This window comes from Anabrus simplex, chromosome 5 (genome assembly GCF_040414725.1).
Source record: "Anabrus simplex isolate iqAnaSimp1 chromosome 5, ASM4041472v1, whole genome shotgun sequence".
NCBI lineage: Eukaryota > Metazoa > Arthropoda > Insecta > Orthoptera > Tettigoniidae > Anabrus > Anabrus simplex.
Window position 1 is genome coordinate 364682689 of NC_090269.1, and position 24619 is coordinate 364707307.

The 24619-nt window shown below is 38.4% G+C and overlaps 1 protein-coding gene across 1 annotated transcript in view; it reads right to left on the minus strand.

Annotated features, from left to right (window-relative positions):
- LOC136874123 (activating signal cointegrator 1) overlaps nt 1–24619 on the minus strand; it is a 109032-nt gene that overhangs the window by 68839 nt on the left and 15574 nt on the right. The window contains exons 2-5 of the mRNA XM_067147681.2: nt 20284–20402; nt 20035–20195; nt 17827–17911; nt 1166–1284 (exon numbers count right to left, since the gene is read on the minus strand). Coding sequence (XP_067003782.2) covers nt 1166–1284; nt 17827–17911; nt 20035–20195; nt 20284–20402 — 484 coding nt within the window. The remainder of the gene's footprint in view (nt 1–1165; nt 1285–17826; nt 17912–20034; nt 20196–20283; nt 20403–24619) is intronic.

Consider the following 24619-nt stretch of genomic DNA (forward strand, 5'->3'; position numbering starts at 1 on the left):
AACAAAAGAAAAAATCACACGATTCAAAGACAAGGACAAATCATGCTGGCTCGCCTGTGCAAATGCTTGATTTTTTGGATTACTGTACTGATTCATTTTTTAGATGCCTTGTATGTGCACGGAAAGTGAAAGACGACCTTACAACATCGTGGCTTATTGAACTTTCCTATGATGAGGGGACAAAGTTTCTCGCTTCCGTGTGCTTTGCAACATAGTACAATGACCACCACCCTTGTACGATTTCCCAGCTGGCACTTCTCTCCTTAAAAACTATAAGTCCGTTCGGGCTCGGCATTAAAGAATGCAGTTTCATCGGCACTGCGTAGGAATTGATTATTTAAGCCACGCTTTTTCGTCAACTGTCGGCATCGCCAGTGTTCACGGATTCTGTTTCTCCACACACTGCCTGCTATTTGATATTGTGGTGTTTCTCAAAACGCTGAATACAAAAGAAGTACGATTTCACTCGAACTTAGAACCTAGCAAATATGAAGCACACTGTAGACACACCGAAGTGAGTGAAAGTGCGGAAAGCTACCCCTGCACTTTCTGGAAGACGCGTTCTATCATGACGCGGATAAATTTTGGTTTTAAATTACTAGGTAACATACTTGCAGTTTCGAATTAAAAGTCTGTATTTTGGTAATGGGACGGACATTGTACTTCGAATTATGAATTATCCATATTTTGAATTAAACCATTTAAATAGCATGCAAAACCGTACCTCATGTTTCCGGTAACGAGAGCTTCTTCGAATTAGGCAGGATTTTAAATTAATCGATTTTGAATTATCGAGGTTCTACTGTAGTTGCAAATAGAGGATTGTGGTGACGTTTAGTAAATTCACAGAGGCTTGCAGACTGAACGACGAAAGACATAATTGTCTCTAATGATGATATATGTATAAATTCAAAATGTACTACAAGCTTTACGATTTTCCATATGCAAAACAAACACCAACTGGAACAAGTACAGTTAAATTTAAACGGCAAACCAATAGAAAAACTTTAGAATTTAGGAACAATACTTTTCAATGTAGAGTAGCTTATATATACATTTTTAAAATTGTTAATTGGACAAACAAAACATTCAATATCTATTAGTTTCTTGTTTTTTCAATCTTAGTGCCTACACAGTGTAGAAAATTTACAAACTGTAACCTTACCAAATTGTTGCAAAACAAGCATGGTCCAGATCCCTCTTGTTCACACACTATGCGACCACATTTAAGACAGTTATTTACCAATTTGTGCTTGCTTGCCTGGCAATCACAATGATGTCGACCTAAAAGAAATAAATCATTGTTAACATCCCATATAACATATTCTTTTAACATAAAACAACAAGTCTGATACTCTCCTATAAATCTGAACACACAACATACCAAATACTGATAATTGGGAACCTGCAAAAGAAAATGCTATTTAAAGAAAAAAAAGTGGTGTTATTTTTCTGAGAATGCGAGGTTAATTTTCTGAAAAAGTTATTTTCTTAATCATGTATTTACAAAATTTACAATTACTTCACAGTGTGAATTTTGCTGGCAGAAACACAGAACTATCTAACCCTCAAAGGCAAAAATTGACCGAACAGCAACATTTCACTCTTTTAAATTAGTCTTCCTGTCTGTAATGGCATTACTGTATGAAGACAAGAACCATTTGCAGTCTGAATTAGTACATGGAAACCAAACCACTTCAATGAACTTCTCATGTTAAAATGGACTTCTGATACACATTCAGCAACATAATTTTTTAACTCAGATAAACCAGGTACCATTTTTTGGTGATCCATTCCCTGGAAAGCATGCAACTTCCGTAGGTCAGCAATGACATTGTCAGCACTTCCCTAAACAAAATTGTTTTGATGTCCAATAATCCAAAGTCCTTCAAATAACCTACCGGATGGATCTTGAGATATCAGGAGGTTACGTTTCGGCAATGATTTTGTAGCCACTTGCCTGAACGATGTCTTAACAGCAGCTGCTTGAGTGGGTTCCAAATCCATGTAATACAGTCTTCTTGGCAAAGGAAAACATGTCCACCTCTAGATTTCCGAAATGAGACTTCAGCATTTCTAAATCCCTATACAAGAGATGTGCAATTGAGTAAGTGGAGCCCTCGACCTTTATAATCAGCTCTACCATGCACTGGCATGCCTTTGTATCTTCGTATGAACTATAGCAATGTCTGCAGAACTTGAAGAGGCAAAATAAGATATTCTGGAGTTACCAATTCCTTTAAGTTCATCCAATTTGCAGAACTCTACAATGTACGGGAAGTAATCTGCCAAATAAAAACATTGAAGAGCCAAGGCTTCCAGTGGGTCAGTACTGGCATGGGAAAAAGGGGGGCATGACTTTCTGGTTTTTCTTTGACAGTAAAGAACAAATTCTTCCTTTTTCTAATAAATTCATTTCTGCAACAAAAATATTGAGATCTGTAAGTTCCTGTGGCTAAATATTGTTCGAAAGGTTTCATATTGGGCCCAGCATTGCACATGAATTAACCCATCATCCAGCACCAGCTTCAAATCTTCTACACACTTTGTCATGTAACGGGCAGAGTTGGTAACTACACACCTTACAGCTTAATCTCCTTAATCTAGAGTAGCATTCTATAGCATCTGCAGTCTCCAGGTAGTGAACATCAACCACCACCAACTTAGGTGTAATCTCCAAAAACAATCTCCATAATACCAAGCCTGTCAGCGGCCACATGACAACAAATTTCTATTTTCTTCCCTTTCACCACTTTTTCTCACAATTCCACTTTTCTCCTGTGAGCTGCTTCTGGCTACATATTTCTCCCGCAGTGTCCTAACTTGAGGTAAATCTCCAGCTCATGAAATCAAATAATTAAAACCATAATTTTAATTCTATAACAAGTAATTTCAAAACCCAACCTAGCAACAAATTATGGTGGTTTAAATCCCAACCTTCAAAATATCCATTCATCCAACTTGTGAAATTCGGATCCAGCTATTCAAGAGGTCTATTTGCCTTCATAAAAACTTACGTAGTTTCTCTAGCACACGCACCTGAACCATTCTTTTTCTCTTCTCCTGTCTGCAACAATGTGGTTATAGAAGCTAGGCACTTGGTTTCACATGTGTCTGATGTTTTGTACCTTCACACAATATTCAGGCAGTTCAGGTTCAACTTGTAGGATTCCAGCAAGATATAGCAGCTATCTTGGATTCAGGTCAAATGCACTGTATCGCGATTGACCTATCTAAGGCATTTGATAGGGTTGATCATGGGAGACACACAAAAGTGTGACTGAATGGGTGGCTGTATTTCTAGAAAACAGAACTCAGAGAATTAGAGTAGGCAAATCTTTATCTGACCCTGTAATAATTAAGAGGGGAATTCCTCAAGGCAGTATTACTGGGCCATTATTTATTCTTATATATATAAATGATATGAGTAAAGAAGTGGAAACAGAGATAAGGCTTTTTGCAAATGATATATTCTGTACAGAGTAATAAATAAGTTACAAGATTGTGAGCAACTGCAAAATGACCTTGATAATATTGTGAGATGGACAGTAGGCAATGGTATGATGACAAACGGGGTTAAAAGTCAGGTTGTAAGTTTCACAAATAGGAAAAGTCCTCTCAGTTTTAATTACTGCATTGATGGAGTGAAAGTTCCTTTTGGGGTTCATTGTATGTACCTAGGTGTTAGTATTGAACCATTCTGTTCATGGTCGAAGAATATTGATTTTATCATAAATAATGGGAATTGCATGAGACCACCCTGAAAGGCGCTGTGTGTAGCATTCCTTATGTGAGAGTATCTTAGAATGCGCATTTTTTCATGGGAACGAGGCATCAGAAGCATGATGAAGCTTCCAGAGACTCAAAAAAAATTTATTACCCAAGCGAAGCCACTTCACCCGTAGCGTCGAACGCACACTACTTCTTGGAATCTCGCGGGTGTTTTTCCTTGGAGGGAAGAGGAAATTAATTAATATTTTCCATCACATGAAGAAGGCACAGGATTTGATAGAAGAACTGCAACCAGCGTAAATTCCTGAAAATTTTGATATGCGGCATGACTATAGTTGTAATCTAAATGATAGTTAAATTGAAATAATAAATATGGTAGTTCAACCTATTCAATACAAGTAAATAAGAGATGTAGAGATTACATTCTTATTTAATTAAAAGTGGAAATGGTACCGGTTTCGACCCCAGTCTGGGTCATCATCAGCCGATTATAACTCGAAAAACAATGCATAAGTAAGAAAGAAGTTAACGGTCAAGTCCACACAATATCAGTTGAAGAGGTGATATAAAAATGACGGGGGTAGCCACTGTAAAATTCAGACTAAGTAACGCGTAATCTTCCGAGCATCAGCACGGCACTCGCAATGTTTGGCACTGTCTCACGATGTTCACGAAAAGCAGAGAACAGTTAAATGAGCCAGACTGCATAAACCGTCAGGCACAAAGTCACAACACAATCCAAAAATGAAGATCTAAAGTCATGAAGAAGCCGAAGACGAGCAGCTCAACCGTAGTAACTTGCAAGCTCCAGAAGATCTGCGTGGTGTTTACAACGTCAAGTGCTGTAGTTTCATACGCTGACGGAGATTGAAGGATAGATTAATGATCAAGTATTTGCTTAGTTCACGATAATGTACCTATATATATATTTATAATACGATTCGATATAATTGAATACGTAATTATGATCTTGAAGATTTTTAGAACAGTTGACGTGAAAAAACAATAGTGAATAGAAAAAAATGGTAAAAAGCGCAATACCGGAAACAAATGAAAATGTGTATGCACAGTACGCTATTTCTTGAATATAAAAAAATTCAGGTCGTGATTGAAGTAGTCAAGGTTGGCGGACGCAAGGCATGAGTTTAAATTTGAAAGTGAGGGCCCAATTTTTATACGCGGCCCTTCCGACCCCTTTATAATAAGGCAAGACACCAGCCAACATTATGAAACAATAATGAAGAAAGGGACCGCTAGATTGAGAAGATATTGAGAATGCTGCTATTTCTAAAGCCTTAAATTTCCTTTGGTGTTTTTTCTCCTTGTCACAGGCTTTTCACCTGCAGGTTATATCAGGTTTGGTTTCTCAAAAATGTTTGTTCCCGCTCCCCTCCTGACCAATTTGATGTGATGGGTTTCTACTAGGATGATTTTGACAGCAATTTCAAACTGTTTTGTCATTTTTACTAAACCAATAATTTGTAAACTATGAGGTCCACACCCTCACCATGTGCTACTATTATTCATTTCCATCTGCATCATTTGTTTTCTCATTCCCTTGTTTCTTAGGTTAACGCAGTTTTTAGTTTCAATTATTATTTTAAATTAACACCTGTTTCACTGAATTTTGTCGCAATAAGTTGTGTTTTGCTCTGCATATTGATGTAAATATTGTATATTTGTCCTAATTTTGTTTCCGTCTAGGCTCTCTTTTGTTTGTTTTTTCATTTGCTCTTTCATTATGTTTTTTTAGCATTTTTTCAACTTATATTGTGTAAATTATTCCAACCCCCCTAATTTTTTCACTGAAGATGGCTCAAGCGAGCCAAAACATGTTTGAATTTGTTTGCTCTGTCTAATGACGGAATATATGATGTATTGAATAGGAGGATACTCTCATTTTTCGCCATTGTAAAGTGAAAACCGTCAATACGGAATGATTCTAATATCTTGTAATAAAATTTCCATATGTGGGCACGCAGTTGAGGCCACCCACAACAAGCTTGGTAGTTGATGACGCGAGCCTGATTATAAATACCACCGCCAGGCAGGCGAGGCTCATTCATCGCGTGTACTGCTGCTACAAGAAGGCTGCCACGCTGCCACTCGGCGAAGAGAAGATTGTCTTTATCTACGAGCCGCACTCAAGGTTCACCCACGTCTTGGAAAATGTAAGTAACCATTACTGATAATTGAGCTTAATAATGAAACAAGTGTTGATCTGCCTTTCATGAGAAAATATTCTGCTGATAAAGAATGCTGTTCTTGACTAGTCACTTCACGTTACTTGAGGTTCACATGGTACCAAATGAATGACACATTAGTATAGGCTCAGGTTATCGATAGGGTCAGAAAGTTCAGTCTAAGTGAGAGCAATCTAGTGATACTGTTATCATATAATGTGGAATAAACAATTTTGAGTGTCAGGTCTACACTTGGAAAGGGACTTGTTTACCAGACCCCATAAAGCTATGGTGGTAGAGGAGACAGGCATCAAACCAAGGACACAGTGTAATGTACATTTTTTTACAGTTTTCCCTACGTCATCACGGAACGAGATAGTGCTCATATGGTTTGGTGGAGCAGTAATGGGAATCGAAGTGGATGAGGAGTCTTCACGGCATCAACAGTCGACCCAGGACCACCAGGCACGTCGACTCAGCACAACATCAAAGGGGCGATCATCCAACCGCCAGAAACAGCTGCAAGAAATGCTACTGGCAGCCAGGATGTCTATAGCCATCAAACCGTGTGTGCCACCCGCATCTAAAGGCGACAGGATGCAGTAATTTGAGGCTCCATAGAGGAGCCGTTCCGTAATGTTAACAGACACAGGTCAGAGCTATCCAATTATAATAAGCATGATATAATAGATGCCAAAAGAGGAGAGAGGTTGCCTTCTGCCAACATGTAAATATGTCAGGGTAAATAGTCGTGTATATAATATCTATGCCTCAGGACTCGAACTCAGTTAGGCTTATAGTAAGTTGCAAATTGTTGTCTCTTTGTTTCGGGTGATAATTCTTGCCTATGGTATCATCATGGTTGCATATTTGCTTTATAGATCTCGCATATCGGACCAGCACGGTCTTTATACAGTAGTTAGATAGACAGATATAGTTAACACGATATGCGTCATACTCAAGTAAATAAGTTTGTGGACTAAGATAATATGTTTATGATCTTCAAATTCCCTTAAACCCGCTCAGGTTGATGTATCAGGTGAAGCGAGTCAAATCCTAAGATACATATGAAAATCATGTAATCAGCTGATAGTGCATGGAGAGGTAAATGAGGTCCTATCGCATATTGTTGTGAAGTATGTTTTATGAGATGTAAGCGCCCTTGTGACGGCCAGGAAATGACTGCGCTGTGGATCGCGCCATGGAATAATGATATATAAGCCCATTGCAGGTAGCAGCTATAAATATGTAAGTTGATAATGTAATAATCATGATGGCTTGTAGCCTGTGCATATTGATGAGCGCGATAGGATGGCCAGATTCGTGGGTGTGGAGGCAGTATGAGACTTCCCGCTATGTGTTTACGTTTCGTCAGCTGTAAGCTATATTTAAAACAAGAATGGCCGCCCACTTGTCACATGCCCGTAGTGAGAGGTGAAGGGTAGTGTGTGACGTCAGGACCCAGGCTCGCTGAAGCAGAGAGCAGGCTGGTGTCTGTCAAGTGTTTGTTGTGAACAACGACCTTTATGTTGCGGTCCAAGCAGAGATATTGTATTCCCATTTGTCAATGTAATTTCTGTACGACCACCCTTAATTTGATGTGTGTTGGACGAGATATTTGAGTTCCTGTCATTTTATCTTACATGATAGGTGCCTTGCTCTTGGAAGATCTTGGGATCGATTCCGCGTCAGAGCTGTGTAAATAGCATGTTTATTTTAGATTGTAGGATGTTTGGAGCACTGAGGCATGGATCTAGTTAGATAGGAGGACGTATGTGAACTACAAGAATTGCCTATTGTGCAGATTCACTTTTCAATACTCTGTTACTTACACCATTTTGTAATGCTTGTTACAGCACTGGAAATGATAGGACGGAGTTTTCCTCTACCCCAAAATGTAGGATATATTATCGACGTCTCCAAGATTACGAATTAGAGTCATGTGTATTATACCTCTCACATTTGCTTTGTACATTTGTATCTCATCGTAATCCACTTTATTGTAATAAACCTCATTGTTACAAATTGAATGCAGCAAATTTGAGTTATTTTCGTTAGGACTGCTTAGACCTTGCATACTTTTCTGCAGTATCCTCTATATTGAAAGTTATTTTGTACCCCGTTTATACCCATAATCCCTGATTCATGCTATTATTCCTGAGCTGCTCGAAGATATACTCACTGCAAGGTAAGCTATGTGCTATGTATATTCACTTCAAGTGAATGTATTGTACACTATGGTGCACTTAGTTCGATCTCGGCGGTTGCCTGACTGGAACTAAGTCATTATAGGGCACAGTATAAGGAATGATCTTCATTGGGGTAATCACATAAATATGATTGCGAATAAAGGGTACAGATCACTGCACATGGTTATAAGGGTATTTCGGGATTGTAGTAAGGATGTTAAGGAGAGGGCATATAAGTAACTAGTGAGACCCCAAATAGAGTATGGTTCCAGTGTATGCGACCCTCACCAGGATTACTTGATTCAAGAACTGGAAAAAATCCAAAGAAAAGCAGCTCGATTTGTTGTGGGTGATTTCCAACAAAAGAGTAGTGTTACGAAAATGTTGCAAAGTTTGGGTTGGGAAGACATGGGAGAAAGGAGACGAGCTGCTTGACTAAGTGGTATATTGCAAGCGATAAATATCATTATGGAACCGTACTGAAGATGATATACTGTAGGTGCTAATTAGTTTATTAATAATATCACCTATTCAATAAATTAAAATGTATTTTTTAATGTACTGAATGTATTTTTTAAGTACAGAGTAGGTGCTATTATTAATAAACTAATTAGCACCTACAGTAAGTGGTATGTTCCGAGTTGTCAGTGGAGGGATGGCATGGAATGACATCAGTAGACGAATAAGTTGGAGTGGTGTCTTCAAAACTCCGTTGGTCACTCTCTATTTGAATGGAGTGCACAGTGCAAGTGAACAGCTTTTGTTGATTATAAACTGAGGCTGTGCTAAGACAGAGTTAAAACAACACCAGCTTCAAATGAAGATAGTTAAAAACATCATTAGATTCTTCCTAGTTGACTAAAAATTTGCGTATATTTTGTTGTTGAAGTGTGGGAAAGTCAGTTGTTGGTTGAATGGGCAACGGTCGAAAATGTTGTGCAGTGTTGTGGTGTTGTTTTAACTCTGTCTTAGCACAGCCTCAGTTTATAATCAACAAAAGCTGTTCACTTGCACTGTGCACTCCATTCAAATAGAGAGTGACCAACGGAGTTGACTACCTCATGAATCCTAGGGTGAATTATTTTGGTTGGAGCCAAATTACAAATAGACAAATTGGAATGTTTTACCTCATCAATTTTAACAATTAGAAATAAGTGTACAGTAATTATAAATTGTGTTTTATTTTGCCAACATTTGTATACACTACGCAGAACTACCATCGAACTCAATATCATACGGACTTTGATTACTTCCATTTTTATACTGTGCATATGATAACCTCATTTTAATATTAAGAAACCACTAGCGTATTTTACTATGTGTAACTAGTCTGTTGTTATTTCGTTTAGGATAGGACTTTGTACGTGTTTTTAATGTATTCTTTCTTACATATATTGTTCAGAATTTCCAACCAGACGTCTGGTTTAATTTTGAAGTGCTTTGATATGACTGATGATGCCCCACATGGAGGGCGAAACATGTCTCCATTTTAACGATGTTTAACTAAAAATGTTAACATCCAGTAATGTATTGAATAGGTTGGAGTCCAATAAATTCTTTTATATTATTATTATTATTATTATTATTGAGATTCTTTCAATACGGAAAATAAAATGATTTTCATTACTTGCATTGTAGACCTTCACATTTAGTTTTCTTCCGACTCTGAAATACCACTCTTATCATAGTTGGTACGATAAAACTGAATAAAACATAAATGATCGGAAATTGTATTCTCTGTAATTTTTGTTATGTAGTACTTTTCGATATGGCCAAATATATAGGTATTTAAAAATTAAATTTTAGGTGCCTTCCCCTAAACTACAATTTCGTCCAGGGTGAATAAAATTGTTTATATCTTAGACTGTAGTTTCTCCTTCCCTGACTTTTTATAGCAATTTTCATTACATTCTGTTAACCCATTTTCTCGTGGCTCGGCATCGATATGGACTTAGCAATAAAAATACGAATTCATGGATATCTGTGTTATCATAGCCGGTATGATAAAAAAGTGAAATGAAAACCTACAACCTGTTTTCTAGTTATTGACCGGGTCAGGGATGTGATGAATGAAGCAGATATAGGCTGTTAGTACGATGGGGTCGCCACTCCCAAAGTGATTTATTAATGAATGATAGATGCTTTGAAATGAGAATGGAGAGTGTTGCTGGAATGAAAGATGACAGGGAAAACCGGAGTACCCGGAGAAAAACCTGTCTCGCCTCCGCTTTGTCCAGCACAAATCTCACATGGAGTGACCAGGATTTGAATCACGGTATCCAGCGGTGAGAGGCCGACGCGCTGCCGTCTGAGCCACGGAGGCTCCACGATAAAAATGTATGACATAAATGGTCGGAAATTTAATTCTATATAACTTTGGTTATGTAGTATTTATCGATACGACCACTAATAACGTAAATATTTAAGAATTAAATGTTAGGCCTTCCCCTAAGCTACCATTTCACTCAGCGTGAATAAAATTATATATAGCCTAGATTGTAGCGACTTATTTCCCCGAGTTCGCATACCAATTTTTATTAAGATAGGATCACTAATAATATAAATATTTGAAAATAAAGTTATAGGCCTTCCCCTAAACTACCATTTCTATCAGCATGAATAAAATTATTTATGGCTTAGATTGTAGCGACTTACTCCTCGACTTTGCATACCGATTTTCATTAAATTCTCTTTAGCCGTTTTCTAGTGATGCGTGTACATACATACATACATACATACATACATACATACATACATACATACATACATACATACATACAGAAATTACAGAAAAGTAAAAAGTGCATTTCCTTGTTACTGTGAACATGACAGATACAGAAATACCATTCTTTTCAAATTCTGAGCAATGTACAGACAAAACTCTTATTTTATATATATAGATGGTTTTCAATCTCCCCATTTATGACCATCTGTGGGGCTGTAAGACTAAAGCAGTTGGCAATCTGATGCCAAATCGGAAAGGAATGCCGAAGTGAGAGTTCGCGAAAAAACTGAAAAAAGGGTGAAAAAATTTCACTGCAGAGATAACACCTACTAGCAATAAAGTGGCAAGATGTTTGACACATGCAGATACGTGTGCGTGTATATGAAAAGAGACCACATGTCGGGTATTGAGATAAAGTACTGTCGTGTTCCATAATGAAAACCTACAACCTGTTTTCCAGTCAATGACCGGGTCAGGAATGGAATGAAGGAAGCCCCCAACTTGTGGCTAGGATAGGAATTATGCCGGCTGCCAAGGCCTATCGCACTCCTCTGGGGCAATGATAGATGAAATGAAATGATAGTGGAGTGTGTTGCTGGAATGAAAGATGACAGGGAAAACCGGAGTATCCGGAGAAAAACCTGTCCTGCCTCCGCTTTGTCCAGCACAAGTTTCACATGGAGTGACCAGTATTTGAACCACGGTATCCAGTGGTGAGAGACCGGCATGCTGCCGCCTGAGCCACAGAGGCTTCTCATGTTCCATAACATCATGTAATTGAACTGAATGCCTCCAAAAGAAATTTTTTTTTTTGCTAGGGGCTTTACGTCGCACCGACACAGATAGGTCTTATGGCGACGATGGGATAGGAAAGGCCTAGGAGTTGGAAGGAAGCGGCCGTGGCCTTAATTAAGGTACAGCCCCAGCATTTGCCTGGTGTGAAAATGGGAAACCACGGAAAACCATCTTCAGGGCTGCCGATAGTGGGATTCGAACCTACTATCTCCCGGATGCAAGCTCACAGCCGCGCGCCTCTACACGCACGGCCAACTTACCCGGTCCAAAAGAAATTAAGGCTTTAAATTAGCATGTAATGTTACAACATAAGATTTCATAACTTTTCAGTAGATCTGTTTGAAAGTCTCGTTACTTTGTGACACAAATAACATCTAAACTATTTGGAAGTTACGCTAATGTTTCCATTTTCATGTTCACCGGTATTCTGACATAGAATTTTTTAAACAAAAATCACCAACAGATATTATTTACAGTCTAATTTTTTCATGGAGACCTATCTATTGATGCTAAGTCACTGAGGTTTTATGACTTGCAGAAGGTCAATGAAGGCAACTAATAGCAACACTACTGCACTTTATAAAAATTATCACATACGTTAATGATCATTAATCACAGCCAGCATAAGACAGGAATATCAGTTATTCATGCTGAAGTCTGCGTTTTGGGCATATTATATGCCCTTTCTCCGTCTGGTCCCAATATCCTGCCTCTCCACAGTAGCTCAGGTGGGTCGAGATCTCTTCTTTGGGGAGAATTTTCTTAGAGTTGGTGGTTTTCTCTTCTGAGTCTTACTTGTTTCTTTTTTTAGGCATTACACTTTTTGAAGAAGATGATGATGGTGTAATTATTGGCAAAGGAAGAGAAACAGAAGCCAGCTCCGTAAAATTTTCACTTGAGGTGGTTGGTGGTGGCGTTGTTGGAGCAGGGAAAGATGTTACAGCAGGACATAGTATATCTTTTTTATCTTCTGATATGAAGGGTATAATTTTTTCATGAAGATACATCTATCGATGCTAATTCCTTGAGGTTTGAATGACCTGTGGAAGGTCACTGAAGTCAGGCGGTGAATCTTCTGGAAGGATGGTGTAAGGTACTTCGTCAGAAACTATGGATTTCTTTGTCAACACAACACCAGGGTGCTCTTTCATATACACAAAGTGATGTATCTGAGTTATTTGTGGAATGTTTTTCATTCTAGCACGGAACTTGTTTTGCCAGTCCGCTCTGGTTGGACGTGATTAAGATGTTGTATAGCCTTCTCCATCAGTTTTCTTTTTTCCTCCTCATCCATAATTGACAGTTTCCCTATTACAGCTTGATCGCTTCTACAAGTCATACAAAGATCAGTCTTGGGTTTCTGAAATACTATGTTACTGCAAAATGTAAGCCAGATGGGATACCAGGATGAGAGTGATACAGGAATTCTCTCTAATGATTTACAACTGTCAGAGTATAATGTATGAACATACTTCTTAGACATGCTGGTTGGGAGAAGCACGAGATCACTTCTTTGTTTTATACAGATCCGGCCTGGCATGACAAGTGCATTTTGTTCACTGATATCATTCATAAAGTCGACTGCACGTTTACGATCATCAAAAGGAATATATTTTATCTTAGAAGTCTTTAATATGTTTCGGTGAATTTTAGGCTGCACCCCTTCTTTCTTCAACTGCCCCTTTAAAATTTTTAGCCTCTTAGAGCCACAAGCGAATATAAACTGAAAGAATGACTGATACACCTCCTGCCCTCTGAAGTGATAAATGTGTAAGTTTCTTTCCTGTCATAATTTTGTCTCTTAGTAGCTGTCATCATTGGCTGGTTTCGTACTAATTCATTCATCGCACACTTCTCCACAGTATGAAATACAATGAAAGACCGCATCGGTATTGGAAATGTTTGGAGCAGATAGGATGTTTATGAAACCTATTACCTTTATTAAAAGTGCCCAGCTACGGTTTATTTAACATAAGATAAGATATCCGAGACATCTTATCTTATGCTCGCGCAGCTACGAGCGCAAGTGAGTAAGTGTGTGAAGCCTTGCTTGCAATCATAATCTATAAGTTTCATTTCCGTATTGATTATATTCACAAATATGAAGTTTTGAAGCTTCCACCTAATCAATACGTATATTTATATATTATTGTTCTACAGTACCGGTTTCGACTTTGTGAAGGTCATCTTCAGCTGACAATCATAACTTACAATTAAAGCATCACAGTAAGAATGTCACATGATATGGGTGAAAACATAGTCATTACAATTGTTCTAGTTTAAATAATCGTCTACAATAACTGATATAATAATTAAAACTTAACATTACTATATGTACATGAATGATGTATGTTAAAATACATTTTTCTTAAATTATAAAGGTATCACATAGTATGGATAAAAACGTTGTCACCAGGCGAGTTGGCCGTGCGCGTAGAGGCGCGCGGCTGTGAGCTTGCATCCGGGAGATAGTAGGTTCGAATCCCACTATCGGCAGCCCTGAAGATGGTTTTCCGTGGTTTCCCATTTTCACACCAGGCAAATGCTGGAGCTGTACCTTAATTAAGGCCACGGCCGCTTCCTTCCAACTCCTAGGCCTTTCCTATCCCATCGTCGCCATAAGACCTATCTGTGTCGGTGCGACGTAAAGCCGCTAGCAAAAAAAAAAAAAAACCGTTGTCAATGTTTTTCGTCTTATCTTCGTCTACGTCAATCGGTATGAGAGTTAAAACTCTGCAATACTATTATGTGCACAGGTGATATATGTTAAATGTACAATATTCTTGAATTGTGAAGTGTCCACTGTTCCACATTAAAACTTATGGCTAGATGAATAAAACATTTTGAACTACAAATGAATTCTTGCGGCGTGTTGTATATGCGACTATGTTATGATATAGGATCAGCCATGTTCGTCTACTGGTGGTATAATAGTACGAGTTTCTTGAAGTAATATGAACACTTATGTTGAAATCAGGTAGTTGTCCGGTGTTTAGTGCGGGACTTCGTCGATGTATACACAAAGCTTATAGCTTATGCTAAGACTGAATTGACCATAAAATACAGTATATAAATGTAGATAAGTTGTTTTAGCAATGTGCTTCCCTTAGTTTTTATGTTATTTGATCTTGTCAAATGTCAATATGTATTATAATACTTAATTTCAACATATCTTGTGTTTTTGGTTAGCATGAAAGCTTCTTTCTTCACTTTGTGTTGTAGGACATATTTTGTATCTATAAATAGAAATAAAGTGTAAGAAATGTTGCGTCTGCCAAGTTTGTTTTGAAGTTGGAATGGGTGTGCGTGTACTTACTGTATATGTTGACACTTGATGTGTGCTATTCGGCACAGATAGGTCTTATGATGACGATGGGACAGGAAAGGGCTGGGAGTGGGAAGGGAGTGGCCATGGCCTTAATTAAGGTACAGCCCCAGCATTTGCCTGGTGTGAAAATGGGAAACCACGGAAAACCATCTTCAGGGCTGCTGACAGTGGGATTCAAACCTACTATCTCCCAAATACTGGATACTGGCCGCACTTAATTGACTGCAGCTATCGAGCTCGGTTTCAAAGAAAAGATCGTCAAATATATTTCAAAGAATACTGGGTCAATTGTGTTTGGTGGTCTATCTTTTGCAGATAAAATAGGTTAAACTTAGAACTATTTTCAAATGGATCCAGCATGTGACATCCTTCCACTTGCCAAATTTGTAAAAAAATACTTCTTGTGAGGTGGAAAATCTCACAACACTAGGAACCTAAAGAAACAGGTCACCCTGGTTCATTTAACTAGTTTTATTCAACATCCCAACAAAAAAAAATTGCAACACTGAAAGTGTAACAAATATAGTAATGGAAAAGCCTGTGCCTATTCAATCACTTTGAAGGAATTATCCTCATTATCAAAATATTCAACATCATACTAAAGAAATTCAGGTAACTCAATCGTAAAAGTACCAATGTTTCATCCCAGTGCAGCTTGGGCTCATCACTTGGAAACCACATCTTTCCAACTCACTGGCTAGCTAGCGCACAATTTATTGTCAACATAATACTGAGATCCTTTCTGGATGCTAAATCCAGATTTAAATCAGGAGATAATCAATCAAAGCTAATAACCAGAAAAACAGAAGACAACTTGCCCTTTAGAAACATCAAAGTTGATGGATTTAAGGAGATGATTCAGCATTTTGAACCTAGATATACTATGCCTACTCATAAAAATCAAATCACATCATTCTAGAAATATACAGAGGAGATGAATAAAATATGAGCTCTGAAATGCAGATAGCATACCTGTTACGATGGATTTGTGGACATCAACAGCATCACTGTTCGCTACGTGGGCCAGATCTATAAACTTAAGCACATGTGCACTGAAGAAATACCACTTGAAGAAATGAGTCACACAGGTGAAAATACAACTAATTTCTTGAAGGCATTAGACAACTGGGTTTTTATGGATAAAATAGAGGCTGTGATTCATTGCAACAATCATAATGTAACATTGGGAAAATTTCTCCACTTGTCACAGATAGCTCACATACTCCTTGTTTTAAAATTGGGACTTTTTTCTGTAAAAGGAATATTCAGAATCACACTGTATTCTGTAGAAAACTAACAGGAAGTTTCAAACATTACCAAGAAATTCCACCAAGATTCTCAAAGAAGATCAAAAACATCTTTCTCTACCATAACACCGCCTGTCTTAAGATGAACTTAGACACTTAAATTTAACTCCAAATATGTTACCAAGACTTCAAGAACAAAAGAGAATCGCATTGAGAGTATGTAGGTTTGTCGACTGATACATTAAACATTTTTAATGAAAACACTCTTAGAAAGTTTTCCTACAGTGACAACGTTGGAGACAATTCCCATAGCTCGTAACTTATCTCACCTTTAGAAGTGGATCAGAAATTGCCACATTAAGACAGTCATTGCTAGATGCAATTAATACTGTATGTAATATAAAAAACACTGATGAGAATGAAATAATTATGAATATCTTGACTGCTCATTTACTTGGGTAAGGGAACCTCCATTACTAATGCTTATATTGAAGTTAGTTTGTTGATGGCTATGTCTTGTGATTTCAATATGTAACTAGTCAAGTTGGCAGCAGTGATGAGTCATTAAGCAAAAGAATGGAGCGCAATATTTGCTTTATGTGCCAAGTACTTTAGACTGCTGGATACCGAGCAAGTGGCTGTGCGGCTTGGGTCATATAGCTATCAGCTTGCATTCGGGTGATTACTTATGCTTATATTGAAGTTAGTTTGTTGATGGCTATGTCTTGTGATTTCAATATGTAACTAGTCAAGTTGGCAGCAGTGATGAGTCATTAAGCAAAGAATAGAGCGCAATATTTGCTTTTAAGTGTATAGTTTTATGTGCCGAGTACTTTAGACTGCTGGACACCAAGCAAGTGGCTGTGCGGCTTGAGTCATATAGCTATCAGCTTGCATTCAGGAGATAGTGGGTTTGAATCCCACTGCCGGCAGCCCTGATGGTTTTCTGGAGTTTCCCATTTTCACACCAGACAAAAGCTGGGGCTGTTCATTAATTAAAGCCATGGTAAATTCCTTCCCACTCCTAGCCCTATCCTGTCTCATCATCGTCATAAGAACTATCTGTGTTGGCACAACGTAAAAAAAAAAAAAAAAAAAAAAAAAAAAAAAAAAAAAAAAAAAAGTGAGAGAGATTGCTGGAACTTGATAATGAACAGAAGGATCCTGAATTCATAAATGAAAAGGTGATTTTTTTTCGTTTAATTGAACTTATTTTCAACTTTTGGATACCTAATTCGAGATTAAAATGTTATACATTATACTGTATTTATCTAGGGGGCCAACAATAAAATGGTAAAGGTGTTAGGTGGCGGAAGTAATGGAGCAAGAAAAGTGGAAGGACAGGAAGGAGTGGAGGAGGCTTGTTAACCACACCCGGGCGACTGGAGTGGGACACTGATGATGATGATTAGGTTAAATGTTTTGTAATAAAAAATACACTCGGTGAGTAAGAAAATTCAGCCCTATTTGTCTCGCAAAATGATAAATTTGTATTTTATTTTTAAAAAGAATAAATGTATTATTGAGGAAATTTAGTATCAATCCATCTCTAATTTTATCGTAAATTAATGTACTGTACTGTACTTCTCTAATAATTTACAATAAAACCTTCAGCTTTGTTACTGACCTTTTAACAGCACAACATCTTTCATTTGGCCTTCTTGAGAATAAAGGTTCACAAATTTTGATTTTTTCTTTTTCTCCTGTGGTTCCTGGAAGAAATTAGGTGCAGATTACTATAACTTATGAAAAATCAAACCGTCAAACTTATCAATGTTCATAAAATCTGTGAATGATTTCACTCCTGCAGGCCAGGGACTACTACTACTATTACTACTATAAAACAGTAATTAAATATAAAATCTGTGAGAGGTTCTGGCTGAAACAACACACAACAAATATACATGCTGTATGTTCAATGTCTCTCTAATTACAATCAATCTTAAAGAGATGCCAGAGTGGCAACATTTTTCTATACATTCTTAGCCTGCCAGTAAATGTAGACACAACTTTCTCATATTTAAGCACCCTTAAATTCCAACCATCTAAGCCAGGATTGGATCCAGAAATCTTGAACACAGTTTATAATAGCTCCATCAACCGTCTGTTTGGCCACAGATCTTAAAATAACAATTGTCAATTCCATAGTCGTGGATTCATTTGGAAGGTGACATGTTAAACGATGAAATAAATATAGTAGTATTAATTTATTTATTTAACCAAGACTGTTCTTAAATGAACCTTCTAATCATATACTACTACTGCTCATTTTACATTTCTCACCATGCCATTTGATGTCATGCTGCTTTTACAACTACAGCAGGGTCACCACTGTTGGTGTTCATGTTTTCTCTTTTCTCTTTAATATCTATACTCATAATAATTAAACAAAACACTTCATGAAATAAAAGTTCAGCTCATACCTGCCATAATCTTACCAAAAATGCACAGAATTGCATGTGAACAGTTATTTTCCTTTTCTTCTCACTGCCTGCTATATGCTGTTACACATACATAGTAAACCACAAGAAAGCAGTTAAAAGTACCAGCTGAGTAGCTCAGATGGTAGAGTGCTGGCCTTCCGACTCCAAGCTGGCAGGCTTGATCCTTGCTCAGTCCAGTGGTATTTCAAGGTGCTCATCCAGCTTTGAGTCTGAAGATTTATCGGCAGGGAAAAGAACGCCTAAGGAAAAAATCCCAGCATCTTGGCATCTCCGAAAACCGTAAAAGTAGTTAGTGGGACGTAGAACAAATAAAGTAATGGTGTCTGAAATGGATCTCATAATCCTTCTCTTCAAACAAAAAAGGCTGTGTGTTTGCAGGCCGTCCTAGCATAACTGGCTAACACACCTGTCCGGAAAGCAGGAAATTCGGGTTTGAATCTCAAGGGTGATCATATTTTAAACTTGTTTGTCTTAAAATCACGACCGGCTGTAAGAAATGCTATCCTAAAAAAAACCATTTCTCAGTAATACAAATTTACTTTTAAATTCTTGAACCTTGGTGTTCATAACACAGTGATGATAAAACTATACAGCAGAGTTAATTGAATCCAGTCACTGCTTTTCCCTTTTTCTTAATACTTAACAAATTACCTCACTGAAATGTTTTTTACCTTGTGGAAGCAAATGATACCATTTTTCTTCAGTGCAAAGGAAACACGCTTTTAATTTCAAATGGTCTGTCCAATACAGAATTCAGGGTACACTGAAATTTAGTTTCTTTATGCCCACCTAGATGTTGTGGTAGGAACAGGAAATAAGATTACTGTATGTTATTTGTGATAAATCAATAGTTAGTTTTTGTAATTGTATCGGAGGCAATCACATCTTGTTATCTTCTGCCTCGGCAATATCACAACCTCACCTTAACCCCCTTATACAAACAATCATGACAACGATCACTATCATCGCCAGTTAGTTTGTTACAAATGAACAATATTTTCAAATCAGCGATGCTTGTCATTGGTGAAATTAATACTAAAACTCTAATATCTCCATTATTGTAGCTTGTACAGTAAAAATGTATCAAATATAAATAATTGGAAATTAGATTTCCTGTAACTACTGTAATGTAATATTTTAGAACTAATATTTCTAGAGATATCTGAAAGTCTGGGTAAAATACAATAATCGTGAACATCTATGTTAATATTCCTGCAACCCAGCTAGATTTGAATCTTGATATCAGAGCATTAAATTAACAGTTACTGTGCAACCTTTAAACTCTATTAAAACAAACTACATATTCAAAGTACTCTGCCCGAAAAATCAAATGTGTAACTAAATTACTATGATAATCTAGGCCTACTTCATAAAAAAACTAATAAATATACCTTATTTTCTTTTTGGACACTAATGATGTCAATATTAGCTTGTGCTGGTGCTTGAACTTGTCCTTTTCCCTTTCTCTTCTTTTCATTCTGCTTAGGAAGGATATAGCTTTCTTCAACTTCAGACTTTTTATAAGCTTGAAATTCAGATGTAGTACCTAAATCTACAAAAGAAATGGAATGTGTGAGGAAACTGAATTTTAATCCAAGCAAAGTATAAAATATATTTATAAGTATTATTATGGCACTTACATTCCTGCCGTTTCTGAAGTAATTCCTGGAAAAACTGACTATGCTGAGGGTTACTAAAATCAAGTAATGTCTTCAAGTAATCTTCAAGATCCCTAGAATTCTCAATCGCTAATATATACCTATAACAAATATCAAATGTTGGTCCATTACCTTATTACTTGTCAGATTACAAAATCTTAAATGATACAAATGTCCTTTTCACAACAACGTATAACAGACCAATAATTAAAGATATATCACAACCACAGGCAATTAAATTATATCTATTAAAGTAAGGTTTGCAAAACTATGAGTAAAGCCTTATTTTACTAGCCCCCTGCTTCAGACACAATCTCACAGGAAAATCTGCATATTAAGTTTTAGAGGCTTTTTTTTTTTTTTTTGCAAGTTGCTTGACGTCGCACCGACACAGTTAGGGCTTATGGCGACGATGGGACAGGAAAGGACTAGAAGTGGGAAGGAAGCGGCCGTGGCCTTATTTAAGGTACAGCCCCAGCATTTGCCTGGTGTGAAAATGGGAAACCATCTTCAGGACTGAAAAGTTTTAGAGGTACCGGTAATTATGAGATATTTAAGATTAATGTTTTGAGAACTTTAATCGACATTTTTAGGGCTAACTCATCAGCATTAACAGTATTTCTTGATGAACAAAAATGTAATTTAATAATATCAGGGAAATAACTGGAAAAGAAAAAGACATGAAAGTTATGAATTAAAATGAATTTTGAATTTTCTTGTGATAGGAACAGGAAATAGGATTACTGTATGTTATTTGTGATAAATCAATATTTTGAATTTCTTGAATATAATAATTTTAGGTATTGTTGATGCAAACATTCATTAAAATTTATCTAATTCATGACCGCCTCTGTGGCGTAGTGGTTAGCGTGATTAGCTGCCACCCCCGGAGGTCCGGGTTCGATTCCCGGCTCTGCCACAAAATTTGAAAAGTGGTACGAGGGCTGGAACGGGGTCCACTCAGCCTCGGGAGGTCAACTGAGTAGAGGTGGGTTCGATTCCCACCTCAGCCATCCTGGAAGTGGTTTTCCGTGGTTTCCCACCTCTCCTCCAGGCAAAAGCCGGGATGGTACCTAACTTAAGGCCACGGCCGCTTCCTTCCCTCTTCCTTGTCTATCCCTTCCAATCTTCCCCATCCCCCGCAAGGCCCCTGTTCAGCATAGCAGGTGAGGCCACCTGGGCGAGGTACTGGTCATTCTCCCCAGTTGTATCCCCCGACCAAGAGTCTGAAGCTCCAGGACACTGCCCTTGAGGCAGTAGAGGTGGGATCCCTCACTGAGTCCGAGGGAAAAACCGAACCTGGAGGGTAAACAGATGATGATGATGATGAAAAAGATATATAGGAGTGTTTCCCAAACTGGGAGGGCGTGAGATTTTTACACTGTAGGAACGGGGAGCACTCGGAAGAAAATAATAAAGAAACACATGACCTGATAAAAAGAGAAATAAATATACAGCACATACAACATTAAAACCTGTCAGTGAGAGGTTTCTTTTGTAGTTAACAATGGCTGCTTTGATCTTGCCATGATATATCTGATAAAAAAGAAAAGAAAAATTACACTTTACTAGTACGTTCGCATTTTGAGGAAGGTGAAAATCATGCACAAAATATGTAAAAAATTAAAAGTTCTTATCAGTAACGACAGCAAATAGGAACCCAGGAGATAGCCACATATTAGAGATTGACGTAGTGTTGGTTTTAATTTGATGCTGGATAATCGTTGGAGGAGGGTTTGGACAGAGAGATGTAATGCCAAACAAAACCTGTACGCCATCCCCCATGCCCATCAGGGAGGCGGATCCGTCATGTCTCGTGCGTTTCGTGGCGGCATTGCTTTTCTTTACATCAATCGTGTTATGCTTGACATACAGTGTGTATTTGGACCCCATACATTCCCTGGGGTCATCAGCAACCAAGAAACCTGAAATAGATGAGAGGAGAGATCCTTCTATTATGCTTGTCAGGGAACCACCAACCTTCCCCCTGAAGTATTTTTACTCATACAGAAAAATTAAAACCAACACTACGTCAATCTCTAATATGTGGCTATCTCCTGGGTTCCTATTTGCTGTCGTTACTGATAAGAACTTTTAATTTTTTACATATATTTTTTACACTCACATGAATTCCTTGGTGAACACCTGCATGTAAACCCGAACATCGTGGTGCTAGGTACAGATGGGAAAGGGAGCACTTGGATTGAACTCTGAAAGAATGAGTGCCGAATGTGTCTGATGCTGGATAATCGTTGAAGGAGGGTTTGGACAGAGAGATGTAATGCCAAACAAAACCTGTACGCCATCCCCCATGCCCATCAGGGAGGCGGATCCGTCATGTCTCGTGCGTTTCGTGGCGGCATTATGTATCAGACGTCACTCATCATCGTAGAGGGCAATATGATTGGTACATAATACCGGAACAGAATCCTCGGGCCCATTGTTCAACCATACTGACAACATTTCGGTGACAGATTTATTCTGCAAGATGACAATGTGCACCCACCCCACTCCGATCTTGTGAACCTCTTCCTCAGGGCAGCCCAAATCCACTGGATGGACTGACCTGTAGTGTCTTCAGACATGAATCCCATTGAATGTGCCTGGGATATGCTGAAACAGGCAGTGCGACGACGAATGAATTCACCTCTCACCCGGCCGGCTGTCAAAGAGTGGGACAGGATCGACAAGGTCAGCCTCAACTGCCTTCTGGACAGCATGCCACGATGGGTTCGATCATGCTTCAGTGCACAGGGTGGAGTAACACCATACTGAGAGGCAGAATCAGATTCCCATGTTTGATAGACGCATGTATGTTGCCAAAGAACAGTGTTTGTGTTGGGCCTGCCATTGCTTTTCTTTACATCAATCGTGTTATGCTTGACATACAGTGTGTATTTGGACCCCATACATTCCCTGGGGTCATCAGCAACCAAGAAACCTGGAACTCCAGGTGGTACAAAACTTTTCTTGATATGTGTATTATTATAATTTAAGATTTGGTTTAATGAGAACAAGGCAATTACAAATTATGGGGCAAAGTTACTATCTAGAAATATTTAATTTTACTATCAAAGTAAAGACCAGGAATTACATTATCATTAACAGTGAATTGTAAGTTACACTACACTTATGATGATGATGATGCTTGTTGTTTAAAGGGGCCTAACATCAAGGTCATCGGCCCCTAATGATACGAAATGAAATTACAACAAAAAGTTCAAAATCATCCACTGACCAAAATAAAATAAAAAGTCATGAAGAATGGATGGACATGAAACCAAAAATAAACAAAAACAAAAAACAGTGGATCCAACTCAAAAAAAAAGATCATATATAGTAGTATTGCTGACCTAGGGACCACTTATAAAGCACAATCCTGAATCGAGTAGGCTTGATGTCTAAAGGGATTCAAAATCCAGGTCTACGACCCCTCAAAATGATACTTATCGCTAGTAAAGTAGAACCATGGTATTTGTCATGCTGGGGTACTGATCAAAAGTAGCGAAGACTCACGGTGTTCCACACATGATGGTACTACTCACAAGTATTGTACACCGTACAGGTAACGTAGACCTATGGTGTTCTCACACAATGGAGCTACTCATAGCCAAAGCAAACCGATGGGGTTCCTCACCTAGGTGTACTAATCACGGGCGCCGGTATTCCCGTGGTGTTCCTCACATAGTGGGTACGAATCACAGGCAACGCAGACCCAAGGTGTCGCTCATATAGTGGTACTAAACACAGGTAACGCCCAGACCTGCGGTGTTGCTCACATGGGTACGACTCGGGTACTGGAAACCCACAGTGACCCTCTCGCAGCTGCTACTAAGCACAAACCTATTGTGTACCTAACATAGTGGTACTACTCGCAAGTAAAGGCAACCCATGGTTTTCCCCGCATGATGGTATAAATTAAAAGTAGTGTCATGGTTCTCATCGAATCATCCCTTGGTCGTCCCTTTTAGTCGCCTCTCACGACAGGCAGGGGATACCGAGGGTGTATTTTTCATCTGCATCCCCCACCGACAGGGGGTAGAGACAGAAAAGAAGAAGAAAGAAGGGACCCGTCACTTCGAAAGATGAAGGAACGGACGAAGAAAGGCAAGGGCCACGAACGGCGTGAAAATGAAAGACTCCCTAGGCCTCGAATGCTCTAATACCGTCGGGGTCGGAAAAGAATAAGAGTTGACCAAGAGAGGTCGGGCAGGATAGACGAAAGTGAGGAGCCTGGCACAAGTAAGTGGAAACAATGCCAAGACTCAGCTAAGGGCCCCGTGGTCGCCAATCCACACTCCCAAGTTGAGAGCCCCTT